The sequence below is a fragment of the Lithobates pipiens genome, unplaced genomic scaffold (assembly GCF_037356315.1).
Source record: "Lithobates pipiens isolate NorthernLeopardFrog02 unplaced genomic scaffold, aLitPip1_a1.2 Scaffold_8, whole genome shotgun sequence".
Taxonomy (NCBI): Eukaryota; Metazoa; Chordata; class Amphibia; order Anura; family Ranidae; genus Lithobates; species Lithobates pipiens.
Window position 1 is genome coordinate 617328289 of NW_027507903.1, and position 18105 is coordinate 617346393.

An 18105-nucleotide genomic window follows, 5' to 3' on the forward strand; every position below is an offset into this window, starting at 1 on the left:
GTTTCCGAATTTAAAATCTTTCTGGGCCTCTCCCTCAACATGGGCATAACCAAAAAAAGTGAGTTGCGGTCATATTGGTCCACTGACCCAATTCACCATATGCGCGTGTTCTCTGCTTCCATGTCCAGGGCACGATACGAGATGATTTTGCGGTTCATGCACTTCAGCGACAATGAACTCTGTCGTCCTCGTGGAGACCCTGAATACGATCGGCTCTACAAAATTCGGCCCCTCATAAACCACTTCAACCAACGTTTTGCAGACTTGTTTACTCCCCATCAAGTTGTCTGCGTTGATGAGTCCCTGATTACGTTTTCTGGTCGCTTGTCATTCAAACAATACGTCCCCAACAAGCGTTCCAGATACGGGGTCAAGATGTATAAGCTCTGTGACAGGGCCACAGGCTATACACGTAGTTTCATGGTTTATGAGGGTAGAGATAGTCACGTAGAGCCGGAGAACTGCCCTGATTACATAGGAAGCGCTGGCAAGATAGTGTGGGACATGGTGTCACCCTTATTCGGAAAGGAGTACCACTTGTACGTGGACAATTATTACACAAGCGTGCCACTGTTTAGTCACTTGTTTGATCAGCAGATTGGAGCATGTGGCACCGTGCGACCTAATCGCCGGGGCTTTCCCCAGCGGCTTGTAGAGTCCCGTCTTAGGCTGGGGGAGAGAGCCTGCTTGCGCAGTAATAATTTGCTCGCTATGAAGTGGAGGGATAATAAGAATGTTTTCGTTCTTACCTCCCTTCATGCAGACACGACAGTCCAAATTTCTACGGCGACTGGTATTGTGGAGAAACCCCTCTGTGTCCACAAATATAACCTTAACATGGGAGGGGTGGACCTCAATGACCAGTTGTTGGCGCCGTATCTAGTTGCCCGTAAGGCCAGACGCTGGTACAAAAAAGTGTCTGTTTATTTATTCCAATTGGCTATACTGAATTCTTATGTACTACACAAAGCTTCAGGACGGACTGGATCCTTCCTTAAATTCCAGGAGGATATCGTCAGAGCCCTTCTGTATCCAGGCGGTGCTCCACCTCACCTTCCCCTACCAGATGCAGTAAGCCGGCTGCATGAGAGGCTTTATCTTTATGCCCTCCCGAGTACCCCTACCCAACAAGCCCCCCAAAGAAAATGTCGTGTCTGTAGAAAGCGCGGATTTAGGCGTGACACCCGTTATTGTTGTCCCCGCTGTCCTGACAATCCTGGTCTTTGCATTGGTGAATGTTTTGAACGCTACCATGAACTAGTTGAGTATTAGCGTAGGGTACAGCATTGCACAGGCTAGGCACACGTTCACAGGGTCTCCCAAGATGCCATCGCATTTTGAGAGACCCAAACCGCTGGAACCGTTACAACAGAAGTGTTAAAGTTACATAAAAAAGTGTTTAAAAAAAAAAAAGTAAAAAAAACAAAAAACCAAAAAAAATATAAAATAAAAAAACCAAAAATAGTTGTCGTTTTATTGTTCTCTCTCTATTCTCTCTCTATTGTTCTGCTCCTTTGTACTGTATTCTATTCTGCAATGTTTTATTGTTAACCATTTTTTGTTTTCAGGTACGCCATTCAGCTGTAGCGTGGATTTATTTATCTTGACAGCAACAGCGTTTGCTCCCACGATATGTAAAGCCACGACTCCAGCGCTGTCGGAGGTGATTTCACCACCACAGTTAAAAAAGAGCATATATGCCGAAGCATGGGGGCATAAGGGGTGGAGGAGCGATTTTGCTCCTAATGCCACGTACATACAGTCAAAATTCCGACGGAGGGCTTGCCCGTGGAAAAGTTTGAATGTATGTACGCGGCATAACTTTTTTGCTTCGGCATATATATATTTTAGGCACAGATTGTGTTAAATGTGTTATTTTTTGCTATTTTTTTTGTATTTGCTTTGCAGGTATGGTAAGTCCTACTGTTATACTGTAATGTTACTTTGTTTTATTGTTAACCATCATTTGCTTAGCAGGTACGCCATTCTGCTGCAGAGCGGATTTATTTATCTTGACAGCAACAGCGTTTGCTCCCACAATACGTAAAGCCGCGACTCCAGCACTGTCGGGGGTGATTTCACCACCACAGTTAAAAAAGAGCATATATGCCAAAGCATGGGAGCATACGGGGTGGAGGAGCGATCTGCTCCTACCTTTTGCGGGAGGATGCCCCCATGCTTCGGCATATATAAATGGTGCATGTATGCCCACCATTAAAAGTGGGTGGATGAAGGGTGGTATCTAATGGTGGGCATACCCACCGATCAATATTTTTTTTTCGTTCAGCCCACAGGCTGCATGAAAAAAAAATTACAATATATGCCCAACCAGTTCCAGCAACATACTGGTATGTTGCGGGACTTTGAGTGCTTATACCAGAATGTATACCTGCCTGCAGGTTTAGGTATCATCTTGGTATCATTCTTTTCAGTCAGCGGTCGGCTTTTATGTAAAAGCAATCCTAGCGGCTAATTAGCCTCTAGACTACTTTTACAAGCAGTGGGAGGGAATGTCCCCCCCCCCGCACCATCTTCCATGGTTTTCTCAGGCTCTCCTGTCCCAACAGGGAACCTGAGAATGCAGCCGGTGGTTCCGCCAGCTGACCATAGAGCTGATCAGAGACCAGAATGGCTCCAATCATCTCTATGGCCTAAGACACCGGAAGCTACGAGCATTTCATGACTTAGATTTTGAGGGATTTAAACAGCGCCATTGGGAAATTGGGAAAGCATTTTATCACACCGATCTTGGTGTGGTCAGATGCTTTGAGGACAGAGGAGAGATCTAGGGTCTGATAGACCCTAATTTTTTTTAAAAATAGTACCTGTCACTACCTATTGCAATCATAGGGGATATTTACATTCCCTGAGATAACAATAAAAATCATAAAAATATATATATAAATGAAAGGAACAGTTTAAAAATAAAATAAAAAAGCAAAATAAATAATAAAAAAAAAAAAAAAAAAACACCCCTGTCCCCCCCTGCTAAGGCGCAACGTCAAACGCAAGCGTTGGTCTGGTGTCATATGTAAACAGCAATTGCACCATGCATGTGAGGTATCACCACGAAGGTCAGATCGAGGGTACTAATTTTAGCAGTAGACCTCCTCCGTAAATCTAAAGTGGTCACCTGTAAAGGCATTTAAAGGCTTTTAAAAATGTACGTAGTTTGTCGCCGCTGCACGTTTCTGCGCAATTTTAAAGCATGTCATGTTTGGTATCCATGTACTCGGCCTAAGATCATATTTTTTATTTCATCAAACATTTGGGCAATATAGTGATTTTTAGTGCATTAAAATAAAAAAAAGTGTGTTTTTTCCCCAAAAAATGCGTTTGAAAAATCGCTGCGCAAATACCGTGTGAAAAAAAAAAATGAAACACCCACCATTTTAATCGGTAGGGCTTTTGCTTTAAAAAAACACTTCATGTTTGGGGGTTCAAAGTAATTTTCTTGCAAAAAAAATTATTTTTTCATGTAAACAAAAAGTGTCAGAAAGGGCTTTTTCTTCAAGTGGTTAGAAGAGTGGGTGATGTGTGACATAAGCTTCTAAATGTTGTGCATAAAATGCCAGGACAGTTCAAAACCTCCCCAAATGACCCCATTTTAGAAAGTAGACACCCCAAGCTATTTGCTGAGAGGCATGTCGAGTCCATGGAATATTTTATATTTTGACAAAAGTTGTGGAAAAAATACATTATTATTTTTTTTTATTTTTTTTTTGCACAAAGTTGTCATTAAATGATATATTGCTCTAACATGCCATGGTTATATGTGAAATTACACCCCAAAATACATTCTGTTGCTTCTCCTGAGTACGGGGATACCACAAGTGTGAGACCTTTTGGGAGCCTAACTGCGTACGGTACCCCAAAATCCAAGCACCACCTTCAGGATTTCTAAGGGTGTAAATTTTTGATTTCATTCCTCACTGCCTATCACAGTTTCGGAGGCCATGGAATGCCCAGATAGCACAAAATCCCCCCAAGTGACCCCATTTTGGAAAGGAGACACCCCAAGCTATTTGCCGAGAGGTATGGTTAGTATTTTGCAGACCTTCATTTTTGTCACAAAGTTTTGAAAATTGAAAAAAAGAAAAAAAATATACATTATTTTTTTTTTTCTTCATTTTCAAAAACAAATGAGAGCTGCAAAATACTCACCATGCCTCTCGGCAAATAGCTTGGGGTGTCTACTTTCCAAAATGGGGTCATTTTGGGGGGTTTTGTGCTATTTTGGCATTTTATGGCCTTCAAAACTGTGATAGGTAGTGAGGTGTGAAATCAAAAATTTACACCCTTAGAAATCCTGAAGGCGGTTCTTGGTTTTCGGGGCCCCGTACGCGACTAGGCTCCCAAAAAGTCCCACACATGTGGTATCCCCGTACTCAGGAGAAGCAGCAGAATTTATTTTGCGGTGTAATTTCACATATGCCCATGGCATGCGTGAGCAATATATCATTTAGTGACAACTTTGTGAAAAAAAAAAAAAAAAAAAAAAAAGTTTGTAATTTTCCCGCAACTTGCGGCAAAATATAAAATATTCCATGGACTCAACATGCCTCTCAGCAAATAGCTTGGGGTGTCTACTTTCTAAAATGGGGTCATTTGTGGGGGTTTTGTGCCATCTTGGCATTTTATGGCCTTCAAAACTGTAATAGGTAGTGAGGCGTAAAATCAAAAATTTACGCCCTTAGAAAGCCTGAAGGCGGTTCTTGGCTTTCGGGGCCCCGTATGCAGCTAGGCTCCCAAAAAATCCCACACATGTGGTATCTCCGTACTCAGGAGAAGCAGCAGAATTTATTTTGGGGTGTCATTTCACATATGCCCATGGCATGTGTGAGCAATATATCATTTAGTGACAACTTTGTGAAAAAAAAAAAAAAAAAAAAAAGTTTGTAATTTTCCCGCAACTTGTGGCAAAATATAAAATATTCCATGGACTCAACATGCCTCTCAGCAAATAGCTTGGGGTGTCTACTTTCTAAAATGGGGTCATTTGGGGGGGTTTTGTGCCATCTTGGCATTTTATGGCCTTCAAAACTGTAATAGGTAGTGAGGCGTGAAATGAAAAATTTACGCCCTTAGAAAGCCTGAAGGCGGTGCTTGGTTTTCGGGGCCCCGTACGCGGCTAGGCTCCCAAAAAATCCCACACATGTGGTATCCCCGTACTCAGGAGAAGCAGCAAAATTTATTTTGGGGTGTAATTTCACATATGCCCATGGCATGCGTGAGCAATATATCATTTAGTGACAACTTTGTGAAAAATTTATAAAGTTTGTAATTTTCCCGCAACTTGTGGCAAAATATAAAATATTCCATGGACTCAACATGCCTCTCAGCAAATAGCTTGGGGTGTCTACTTTCTAAAATGGGGTCATTTGTGGGGGTTTTGTGCCATCTTGGCATTTTATGGCCTTCAAAACTGTGATAGGTAGTGAGGAGTAAAATGACATATGCATGCCCTTAGAAATCCTGAAGGCGGTGCTTGGCTTTCGGGGCCCCGTACGCGGCTAGACTTCCAAAAAGTCGACCACATGTGGTATCCCTGTACTCAGGAGAAGCAGCAGAATGTATTTTGGGGTACAATTCCATATATAACCATGGCATGTGTGAGCAATATATCATTTAGTGACAACTTTATGTAAAAAAAAAAAAAATTTAATTAAATATTCAATGGGCTCAACATGCCTCTTATCAATTTCCTTAGGGTGTCTACTTTCCAAAATGGGGTCATTTGGGGGGGTTTTGTACTGCCCTGCCATTTTAGCACCTCAAGAAATGAGATAGGCAGTCATAAACTAAAAGCTGCGTAAATTCCAGAAAATGTACCTTAGTTTGTAGATGTGACAACTTTTGCGCAAACCAATAAATATACAGTTATTGACTTTTTTTTTACCAAATAAAATTGAGTTTATTGGATTTTTCTAATAACAAAAAGTAGAAAATATCATTTTTTTTCAAAATTTGCAGTCTTTTTACGTTTATATCGCAAAAAATAAAAATCGCAGAGTCAGTCAAATACCTTTAAAAGAAAGCTCTATTTGTGGGAAGAAAAGGACGCAAATTTCGTTTGGGTACAACATTGCATGACCGCGCAATTACCAGTTAAAGCAGCGCAGTGCCAAAGTGTAAAAAGACCTCTGGTCATTTACCAGCAAAATGGTCCGGTCTGAAAGTGGTTAATGTTATATCTGGTTCCTGCAATATGGTTGAAAATCATTGAGAAAAATGGCATGGGTAGCCCTCCCTGCCCGTACCCATATTAAAAAAAGGAAATATGTGTGGCCCCCAGGCCTTATATACTCAGAACAGCAGTATACAGGCGGTGCAAACAAGACAGGGACTGTGTAGGTTTGTTGTGTTAAGTTGAATCTGTTTGAAATTTTCAACTGGTATATTTTTAAAGTGTAGCTCCAGTTAAAAAAACTATTTTTAAGCTTTTTGGAAAACATAGGGAAGGGTTATCACCCCTGTATAATTTGTTTTGCCGTCCGTCTTTTTCAGAGCACGCAGACAGCACGCACAATCTCCTACCGCTGACTGCAAGCTCTATTTAAAACGAGCAAGATAGTTAGCTATATAGGTGGATATAGCGGTGTGTACTGCGTTCAGAGCACGCAGACAGCACGCACAATCTCCTAACACTGACTGAAAGCTCTATTTCAAACGAGCAAGGTAGTTAGCTATATAGGTGGATATAGCGGTGTATACTGGGTTCAGAGCACGCAGACAGCACGCACAAGCTCCTACCGCTGACTGCAAGCTCTATTTAAAATGAGCAAGATAGTTAGCTATATAGGTGTATATAGCGTTGTATACTGCGTTCAGAGCACGCAGACAGCACGCACAATCTCCTAACACTGACTGAAAGCTCTATTTAAAACGAGCAAGATAGTTAGCTATATAGGTGGATATAGCGGTGTATACTGGGTTCAGAGCACGCAGACAGCACGCACAAGCTCCTACCGCTGACTGCAAGCTCTATTTAAAACTAGCAAGATAGTTAGCTATATAGGTGGATATAGCGGTGTATACTGCGTTCAGAGCACGCAGACAGCACGCACAATCTCCTAACACTGATTGAAAGCTCTATTTAAAACGAGCAAGATAGTTAGCTATATAGGTGGATATAGCGGTGTATACTGGGTTCAGAGCACGCAGACAGCACGCACAAGCTCCTACCGCTCTATTATAAAAGATAGATATATCGCTAGCTATATAGGTGAATATAGCGGTGTATACTGCGGTCAGGGCACACAGACAACAACCACTACAGAAGAGCAAGAACGAAAAATCTCCCGATAACGATCGGTGTATACTGTGTTGAAGGTACACAGAACACCCACTAACTGCTACAGACGCCAACACACTACACAAGGCCGCCGTGCTGGCGGCCTTATATAGTGTGGGGCGTGTACTACACAGCCTGAGCTATGATTGGCCACAGGCATCCTGCCTATGGCCAATCATGGCTCTCCTCGCTGCCGGCATGGGGTGATTGGCCAAGCATGCGGGGTCACAGTGCATGCTTGGCCAATCATGAGCCAGAAATGCACTGCGCCATCGCAGTGCATTGTGGGCCGTGAGCGCCACACGAATTTGGCGTGAACGGCCCATAACGTTCGGAATTCGCCGAACGGGCGAACAGCCGATGTTCGACTCGAACACGAAGCTCATCCCTACTGCTGCAATTCCTGAGCAAGCTCAGCACTGGTGGCGCCCCGATCCCGCAGCTGAATCAACTGTAGGAGACAGTCCTGGCACTTGCTGGACTTTCTCGGGCGACCTGAAGCCTTCTTCACAAAGGCAGTGGAAATGTTTTTTTCATGGGATTAAGTTCATTTTCATGGCAAAGAGGGACATTGCAATTAATTGCAATTCATCTGATCACTCTTCATAACATTCTGGAATATATTCAAATTGCCATCATAAAATCTGAGGCAGCAGACTTTGTGAAAATTTATATTTGTGTCATTCTCAAAACTTTTGAGAATGGCTGTAAGCAGAAATTCTAAATGTTCAAGTTTCAAGTCCTGGAAACAAGAGGAGAGGGGAAATCTTCCAATGGGGACACCCTCACAGTCCCTCAATTAGAGATTTCCTGTAACCTCCTATTGAGCCTCTGGCAGGGTTTTGACCCTAACTCACACATGTTTTGGCTACAGATATATTTCAATGAAACACCCAGCAGATAAGGGACTGTGTACTTGACTGCTGAGATTTCTACAGCCTGCTTTCCAAATGACTTTCCTCTTCTAACAATCTAGAATAGTTTCCTTGGTCTCTATATAGTTCACCAGCTGGGGACCTTAGACATAGTACATACACCCAAAAAAACTTTACTGAAGTGCACAGGGCATACAAGTAGCATGCCTTGGCTGCCCTTTCCCACTGCTCTTATTGACAATTCCAGCTGTCAAAATGACAGCCAGGACTTGCCAAGTAATACAGCAGCTGATACACTGTCAGCTGTGAAATAAGGAGCTTGTGTACAATGTTTACAAACAAGTGTGGCTCAGAAATTCAATGTAACATTACAGTTATTTTGTTCTTTAATGTTTTCACTGGGGTTGTACTCATACTGATATCGGTATCAGTGCCGATACTAAGCATTTGCACAAGTATCAGTACTTATGTAAATGCTCTGATACCTGAAACCGATACTTTGATTGGGATTCCCCCAATGACAGCTGAAATGTAAAGAAAAAAAAGCCAGCAATTAATGGTTGTTAAGGAGCAGGGCCACCTCGTTCCTTACAAAGTTTTAGTGTCTACAAAATAGGGGATAGATTTATGGAATTTTTTTTTTTTTTTTACTAATAATGGCAACGATCTGCAATTTTTAGTGGGACTGCGACATTACAGTGGACAGATCAAACACTTTTGATACTTTTTTGTAACCATTGAAACTTATACAGCAATCGGTGCTATAAAATTGCACTGATTACTGTATAAATGTCACTGGCAGGGAAGGGGTTAACACTAGGGGGATGGGACTGACTGGAGGAGAAGACATATCGTTGTTCCTAATCACTAGGAACAAAAGATCTGTCTCTCCTCCCCTGTCAGAACAGGAATCTGTGTGTTTACATGCGCACATCCCCATTCTGGCTTTTACACCTCTAACATATATTTACACGTATCACATTGAAAAAAAGCACAGCAAAAAAAAAAAAAATCCCTTTTCAGTACTTTGCACCATTTCTGACAGCTGAAGTGTAAACAGTTGTTGGAAGGTATCAGTAATTGGTGTCGGCGAGTACTAAAAAAAAGGATCGCTACACGTTTTTGCTGTAAATAAAAAAAAATGGTATCGGTGCATCCCTAGTTTTCACCCTTTTGATGGACCCCAAGTCAAATCACCAAAAAAGGCATTTTTAAAATATTTATTCTCAAAATCCCGTGAGATGTTGACTCTGTAAAGAGAGTCCCGCAGCCATACAACCCTGTCGCCGTCTTAAGAGGAGCCTCGGGCCGCTTTAAGAGCAGGGCGAGGTGGAGCTGGGGGGCGGAGCTACGGCATGGTACGCGATAGCGGCGTACCATGCTTTCACTCGGAGAGTGGAGGAGGAAGCGATTGGACGCACCCTCCCGCTCGGATCCAGACTACACAATAGCGGCAGACAACGAGGCTTTCCTCGCCCAACTGAGAGCGGCAGTGACCAGTCAGGGCGCCGCATTGCTCCGCGACCAGATTGCAGCCATGGCAGCAGAGGGGGGGAGCACAGATGACAGGGGAGCAGGGGCTACACCTTGGGCACGGCGATCCCGGCCACCCGAGTGGTACAGCCCAGAGGCCGGCCCGGGTGGGCCCCAGCGAGCAGTGGCAGGCACTCCCAGGAGGGACACGGGTGCGGGGTCGGCAGCACAGCGTCAGGAACCCCCAGCTTCCACCCCGGGGGTTACAGAGCGGATTTCTACCAGGCGGAGTGGGGTGCGGAGGAGGGGCCAGGACGCAACATCAGGGGGGACGGACACTGCACAGGGATCGGCACCCCCAGCACGGCGCCGCTGCACAGGGCGGTTGTCGGGCGCGGAAGGGGCGGATGGAGGAAGCCAGCCCAGGCGGTGGGGACAGAACATGCAGCGGGTGGGGGACCTTCCAGCTCCCACGGCCCCCAGGCGCATTGGAGGTAAAGAGCGAGATGGCCAGGAGGCCGGGACGCGAGTGGGGAGGAGTCGGCCGGTCGGGAGGCACAGGTCCCCTTCACCGAGGCAGGAGAGCAGGGGCTGGTGGTCGGGAGCAGAGGGAATCTCGTTTGCAGCACTGCAGACCCTTGGCCATTGAAGCGGGTACGTCCGGGAGTCGCACGCCACGTCTGGAACCACCAGTGGACAGTGGAAGATCCGAGGGCGAGTTGTCGGAAGTCTGACGGAAGTGGTGAGGAAGGTCGGTCGTCGGCGGTGGGTCCGCAGGAGGCGGCTGTGGGGTCCGGTCCTGGGCAGCCCGGTGAGTGTGATCCTTCTGGTTCTTCTTCTTTTTCTTCTTTGTTGCAGGACTTGCTGACGCGGGGTAGTTAAACGGGTTCAGGTAAAGTGGGGGGAGTCGGGGCTGGGGGGACAGCAGCCAAACCCCCGGTGGCAAGAGTGCAGGAAACGCGGGTAGGGCAGTCCAGGCTGGGAGGGTTGTCGGGGTGCAGGCTCCTGCACCTAGGGTTGAGGGGGGCACAGCCGCGGAGACACCGACGTCGTCGGCGGGCAGCTCATCCGACAGGGGGAGTAGCAAGCCTGCGGAGAAGAGTGCGGACTCAGTGCGGTTGGCGGACGTGGCGAGGAGTGAGGTGTATGTCTCCTTCGAGGGCCCGTTTATGCCGCGTACACACGACAGGACTTAAGTCCGGCAGACTTTCGACGGAGTTCTGACGGAGTTCTGACAGAGTTCTGACGGACTTTCCGAATGAACAGACTTGGCCACACACAATCACACCAAAGTCCGACGGATTCGAACGTGATGATGTACGACTGGACTAGAATAAGGAAGTTCATAGCCAGTAGCCAATAGCTGCCCTAGCGTCGGTTTTAGTCCGTCAGACTAGCACACACACGAGCGGATTTCTCAGTAGGAACTGGGTCCGGCAGAGTTCTGTCGGAAAAATTTGAAACATGTTCCATTTCTAAAGTCTGTCAGACTTTTGCAAATCAAAAGTCCGCTGCAGCCCACACACGTTCGAATAGTCTGCCGGAATCATTCTGTCAGACTTTTGATGTTGAAAAGTCTGGTCGTGTGTACGGGGCATTAGGTGTGCATCTAAAGCCAGAAGTGAAGGAGAGGATATGGAAAGGTGAGTATGTCGAAATCTTCATCTTGTTTCCACTAGAGAAGTTCAACCTGGACAGGTTGAAGCCAGAGGAGAGGAAGAAAGAGGATGAGGAGAAGCGGAGATATAGGTTGATTCCGCGTACCTTTGCCAATTGGCTTCAGGCGTTTGCGATATTGGCGAGCGTCGTGGGAGAGAGGACCCTGGAGCACTGTTCGGTGCTCTTCGTGTACTTGGAAGCCGTCAGTGAAGCGCACAGGACATACGGAGGGGCGGCGTGGCTCCGCTACGACGAACAATTTAGGCAGAGAATGGGATTCGCTGGGATCACAAGGACATCAGCTTATGGATGAAGCTCATGATGCCGGCGCGCGCCCCCAACCAGTTTTTTCAGCCAGGGGTCGGAGGTTCGACTACCTCAGGACAGCCGACCGAAAAACGTTGGGGTTTCTGTTGGCAGTTTAATGAGGGGATGTGTAAGTTTGGGGCTAACTGCCGATTCAAACACACGTGTTCTGGCTGCGGGGGATCTCACGCGCTTGCCAAATGCTTTAAAAAAGGAAAGGGGCGTCCCGGAGATCCTGTGCACAAGAGGGACGACTCCGGTGCAGCTGCAAAGGAGCTCGTTTGTTGGAGGATGGGTTTAGGTTTGGTTTTAAGATCCCTTGTTCGCTGACCTCAGTGCCCCCTCTGGCAAAAAAAATTGAAATCCGTGCTGCAGTATTCAGCAGTTGTCTCTGAAAAATTGGAAAGGAGGTGGCATTATGTAGAATGGCTGGCCCTTTCCGGGAGGCGCCTCTCCCGGACCTGGTGGTTTCCCCCGCTAGGAGTGGATCCTAAGAAGGAGCCTAATAAGTTCAGATTGATACATCACCTGTCCTTCCCCGATGCCATTGCTCCGGAGGAGTGTGCGGTGACGTACACTTCCTTTGATGTGGCCGTTGCATGGGTCCGGCGTTATGGCCGGGGGACATTGATGGCGAAGTCGGACATCGAATCGGCTTTCCGACTTCTGCCGGTGCACCCGGAGAGTTTTCGACTACTGGGTTGTACCTGGGAGGGGGGGTTTTATGTGGACCGGTGCCTTCCAATGGGTTGTTCAATTTCGTGTGCCTTCTTTGAGCACTTCAGTTCCTTCTTGGAGTGGGCCATCCGCGATGTATCGGGCATCAACTCAGTCATCCATTATCTGGACGACTTCCTATGTGTGGGGCCGGCAGGGACCAATGTTTGTGCAGTTCTTTTGGGAACGCTTCAACATCTGGCAGAGCGATTCGGAGTCCCGTTGGCCCCCGGGAAAACGGAGGGTCCTGCGGATTGTATCACGTTCTTAGGGATCGTGATCGATTCCGGGAAGATGGAGTGCAGACTGCCGCTGGATAAGCTGACGAGGTTTCAGGAGGAAGTACGCGGGACGATTGGATTGCGTAAGTTGCAACTGCGTCAGTTGCAATCATTACTAGGGAAGCTGAACTTCGCCTGCCGGATTATGCCGATGGGGCGGGTGTTTTGCTGCCGGCTCGCGGCCGCTACGGCGGGCATTTGTGCTCCGACCCATTTTGTGACACTCAATCGGGACCTCAGGGAGGACCTGAGGGTGTGGCAGAGGTTCTTGGAGTCCTTTAATGGATGGGCCCTTTGGATGTCCGGGCCCATCAGTAACTGTGACCTGGAGCTCTTCACAGATGCGGCTGGGTCCACGGGTTGCAGGCCTTCTTTAAGGTCAATGGTGCGCGGCTCGCTGGCCTTCGGAGTGGTCGGAGGCAGGGCTGCTGAAGAACCTGGTTCTTTTGGAGCTGTTTTCTATTGTGGTGGCAGTTGAGATTTGGGGGGAGTGTTTCCGTAACCTGAAGGTGAGGTTTAACTGAGACAACCTGGGCGTGGTGCAGGTGGTCAATTGGCTGATGGCGGCCTCTGGGCCGGTTGTCAAGCTTTTGCGGCATCTAGTGCTGCGGTGTTTACAGGTGAATTCTTTCCTCTCCGCTGTGCATTTAACGGGGGGTGGACAACACGGTTGCTGACGCTCTGTCTCGTTTTCAGTGGGACAGATTTCGGGGACTGGCACCGGAGGTGGAGCGTCACGGGATCGGCTGCCCCACGGGCTTGTGGAGCATAGCGCTGGAATAGCGGCTCAATGGATCAGGCAATCTGTGAGTAAGGCTACGTGGGGCGCCTACTCGAGGGTTTGGTAGGATTGGTCAGCTTGCCTAGATGCGATCGGCATGGCCCCGGGAGATGCGGGCATGGCTCAGGCGGTGTTTTATTTTCTTAGCGGGGCTATGGAAAAGGGGGTGTCGGCGGCTTCAATTGATCACAAACTGGCGGGGTTGGCGTTTTTATTTAAGTGGCAGGGGCAGCGGGACCATACCAAGGAATTCTGGTTGAGACAAGCGGTTAAAGGGTACCGGAGGGCACACAAGAGGAGGGACGGAAGACGACCTGTCTCTTTTGACCTGCTTCGGGGGTTGTGGGGAAGGTCTGTAGTTCGGCTTACGAACAGGCGCTGTTCCGGGTGGCATTCACTCTGGCCTTCTTTGGGGCATTCAGGATCAGTGAGCTGGTCAGCCCGTTGAAACGGGCGGCAGGGGGGTTAGCAAGGGAGGACGTGGAGATTGACCGGGACTTGGTTAGAATCTGGGTCCGGCGTTCCAAGACTGATCAAACAGGCAGGGGGTTACAGGTAGAGGTGGCTAGAATCGGGGAATCCGACATCTGCCCGGTAAGGGCAGTGGAAAGATTTTTGGACTTGCGACAGCGGGTCCCTTCTTCCTACACTTGGACGGCTCCTTTCTTTCCAAAGTTTATCGCTGTTTTTTTCAAAAATGTGTGGTGGAAGCGGGTTTTGACCGGAGGAACTTTTCATCTCACTCTTTTAGGTTTGGGGCGGCTACGGAAGCATCCAGGGCGGGTTTGAGTGCTGAGGCAGTTAGGAGACTTGGGCGGTGGGATTCGGACAGGTTTAAATTGTATGTCCGCCCACAATGGTTAGCGTAAAGAGTGGCGTGGTACGTCTTGAGGTGGTGGGGTTTTGTGGAGTAATTTTAGTTGGTTGCTGCATGTTAATCCGTTTTTTATCTGCAGGTCATGAAGTGGCCTGGTGTGGATCCTGGGCCATTCTTACGTTTTTTGGGGTGCGAAGAGAGCTGACATTCGGCCGAACGGCAGACAACTTCGCATACCCAGGCAGGAGGCACAGGTTCGCTGGATTGGGGTCCCTGGCATGAGATGGAACACAGTGCTGGGCGAAGTTCACAGGTTTTCTCGCCTAGACAGGCCTCCAGATGTGTTGCTTTTGCATGTGGGAGGGAATGACATGGGGGTTAGGTCCATGAGGGATCTCATCAGGGATATCAAATGTGACTTCCTGAGGTTGAAATCTGCATATCCTAACATGGTTCTGGTCTGGTCCGACATGGTGGGCAGGATGTCATGGAGATGGGCTCTATCGGATAAGAAGGTAGACCAGACGAGGGTGAAGGTGAATAAAGAGGTCAGCCGATTCTTCATTAGAAACGGGGGCCTTGCTGTGCGGCATAGAGAGTTGGAAATAGACACCTGGCGGTATTTGAGGAGCGATGGCGTTCACTTGAATGAGGTGGGGACGGATCTGTGGGCATTGGGCCTGCAGGAGGGCATTCAGCGAGGGCTGCGCGTGTGGAGGTGCCTAAAAGGGTAAGGTTTTACCCCTTTCAGGCTGTGGCAGTGCTTGGGGCTTTTAAATAGGAAAGGTGAGGTTACAGGTAGAAAAGACTGTTGTACCCATCAATGGGATGGGGGTGGTTAATGTACTTTCAGGTTACGAGGGGTTAACCTGGAAGGGTTAAAAAGGGGTAGGTCACTGCAATGGTTTGGGTATAGCCTCTGAGACAGGGGATGCCGTCTGGAGGTCAAGAGGTCAAAAAGTGGGAAGCCATTCGCAATGACCAGTATGTTGTTATGCTAGTACCCATGACCCGTTTAAAGGCTGGGAATGTTTACAATTGAAAGTTATTTATGGTATTTTATTAAAGTATATATTTTGTTAATAAATTAAGGCCGGATGGCCATTTACTTCATACCTTGTCCGTTGTTTGTTAAAGGTGGGGATCGGGTTTGGAGGGGGGTGCCTGTCATGGGTGGAAGGTTATGGATATACATTTCAATGGGCTTAAGTCCTACAAATGTCAAGAGAGTCCCGCAGCCATACAACCCAAAGTGGGGGGGGGGGGGGGTCAGCGCAGGGACGGCATGACAGGTGCATGGACAGCCCTGTCGCCGTCTTAAGAGGAGCCTCGGGCCGCTTTAAGAGCAGGGCGAGGCGGAGCTGGGGGCGGAGCTCCGGAATGGTACGCGATAGCGGCGTACCATGCTTTCACTCAGAGAGCGGAGGAGGAAGCGATTCCCACCAACCCTCCCTGGTTCTATTGGGTCTGTCAGGTTGGGGTTATCCGGGTGGTCTGCAGGCGGTGCTTGGGGCTTTTGAGTAGGAAAGGTGAGGTTACAAGTAGAAAAGACTGTTGTACCCAGACACGAGGTAAGATTGAATTTTTTTTTTTATCGTAACAGAATTAAAAGGCTATTTGACTTTGGGGGATAGGGCACTTTCCACCGAGCAGACCTTTCATTAATGACAAAATGATTTACCCTATAAACAAGGCCAAAGCAGAAATGTAAAAATTGTTCTGCCCCATAAGGGGGTGTACAGGTGCGAGAGTTGAAGAGCTTAAACCTTTCCGGTCTGTTTCAGCCCACCGGAGACAGACATTACCCAATACTCCAATGTCCAGGTCCTTTAAGCCATCCTCAATGTTGGAGTAGATCTCCAGTCCTTTCGAAAAATCCGCCTGAATGATTCGGGTCTTTTGCTGAGTCTGACGCTCTGTGGATGCAACGTGTAACTGTTAGGTAAGGTTGAAAAAAAAGGTATTTATCCTAAGCAAATAAAATGGAATGTGTCAAGAGCTTACAATCATAGAAGCATAACAGTGATGGCAGAAAAAAAAATGATTAAATAAATAAAAGCCCACACACATGGCCGTGTCTGCCAAAATTTCTATTTATTTTTTTACTTTAGTTTTGATATACACTATATTGTCAAAAGTATTGGGACGCACGCACACACTTTAATGGCACCCCAATCTTAGTCCGTAGGGTTCAATATTGAGTTGGCCCACCCTTTGCAGCTATAACATCTTCAAATCTTCTGGGAACGTTGTCCACAGGGATTTGTGAGGTCAGGCGCTGATGTTGGGTGAGAAGGCTTGGCTCGCAGTCTTCAGGCCGCGTACACACGCGCGGACTGTTCGCCCAACTTTGTCCGTCCAACAGTTTCGGCAAACAGTCCGCTCAAAATTAGCATGGACGGACATGGCCACACACGACGAACGAACAGTTTGCTGAAACCGTGCGCGATGACGTGAACGGCACGTACGACGGGACGAAAAATACGACGTCCTATACACTGCATTATAACTTTCGGCGTGTAAATCCTTTCTGAGCATGCGCGGAACTTAGTTTGACGAACAAGCCTACACACGGGTGGACTGTTCGCTGAAACAAGGTTTCAGCGGACAGTTTTACGGAATTTCCGAAAAACCTTGTTCGTCAAACTGTCCGCTGAAACTGTCCGCTGAAAGCCCACACACGAGCGGACTGTCCGCCCAAACACTGTTCAGCGGACAAAGTTGGGCGAACAGTCCGCGCGTGTGTACGCGGCCTCACTCTTATTCATCCCAAAGGTGTTCTATCGGGTTGAGGTCAGAACTCTGTGCAGGCCAGTCAAGTTCCTCCACCCCAAACTCACTCATCTATGTCTTTATGGACCTTGCTTTGTGCACTGGTCCAAATCATTTGGTGGAGGGGGGGTTATGGTGTGGAGTTGTTTTTCAGGGGTTGGGCTTGGCCCCTTAGTTCCAGCATAGCTCCCAACTATCCCTGATTTTGATGGACTGTCCCTGATTTGGAGTAATGTCCCTCTGTCCCCCTTCCCCCCTCATTTATCCTTCATTTTGGTCTGATCCATATAGCTGTATATAAAATGCACTTTTTATATTTAAAAAAGTCTTTCCCAGTGCTAAACCTTTCATCCAAATAAGAAATTGCTGCATTTGTACATTTTAAAAGACTATAGCGATACCCTCACTTAAGAGGGCCGCAAGTTTGGTTTGGGTCCTGAGCACAGCTCCGCCAACCCCCCGGCAATCTGCTCTACCCACTCTGACACAGTTAGTATCTAACAATACACATTAAATCACTTATACTCTAAATATGTGTGTGTGCGTGGGTGGATAACTCAAGCTCATAGACAATCTTTGAAAGTATATAACTGACTTTACTTGTTGTTTTATAAAAGGAATAACAAGAATCAAACATTTGGATTGCAACACATAATCAGGTCCCTGCAGTAACCAGTAATAAAGATAAACAGAGTAATCAGCATAATAAAGTATTGCTATGCAACTCTAACGCTGCCCTTTTTCAGCTACTTCCCCGCATGGGTAAACTAACACCCAGCACTATCTACCTATGCAGTCAGGCCTGACTGATCTAGATGAAAGTCCAGTAAAACAATATTCGCTAGCAATCTTTCGGTGGTGCACTTGAAGAACAACTTTGTAATCCAAACGAATAATAAAGATAAAGCATCTGTCTTTAAACAGCTCTCACCACCCGGACAAGTCCAAGTCCGTTTTCTCTGCCTTTTCGTCTAGGAACAGGAATCCACCGACCTCCGAGTCTTCAATCCTTCTGGTGTACTGCAGCAAGGATGAGAAGATGTCTCTCAGGTGCAGCTAGGCTGGTAGAGGGCTCTTTGGAAAAGAGCACAAGGCCCAGGCTTCAGGCCTTGTGCCTCCAGCAGTTCAGC

General features: G+C 47.2%; 1 protein-coding gene across 1 annotated transcript in view; it reads right to left on the reverse strand.

Annotated features, from left to right (window-relative positions):
* LOC143961421 (very-long-chain 3-oxoacyl-CoA reductase-like) overlaps positions 1–18105 on the reverse strand; it is a 121026-nt gene that overhangs the window by 53204 nt on the left and 49717 nt on the right. Inside the window, exon 4 of the mRNA XM_077470705.1 lies at positions 16009–16119. Coding sequence (XP_077326831.1) covers positions 16009–16119 — 111 coding nt within the window. The remainder of the gene's footprint in view (positions 1–16008; positions 16120–18105) is intronic.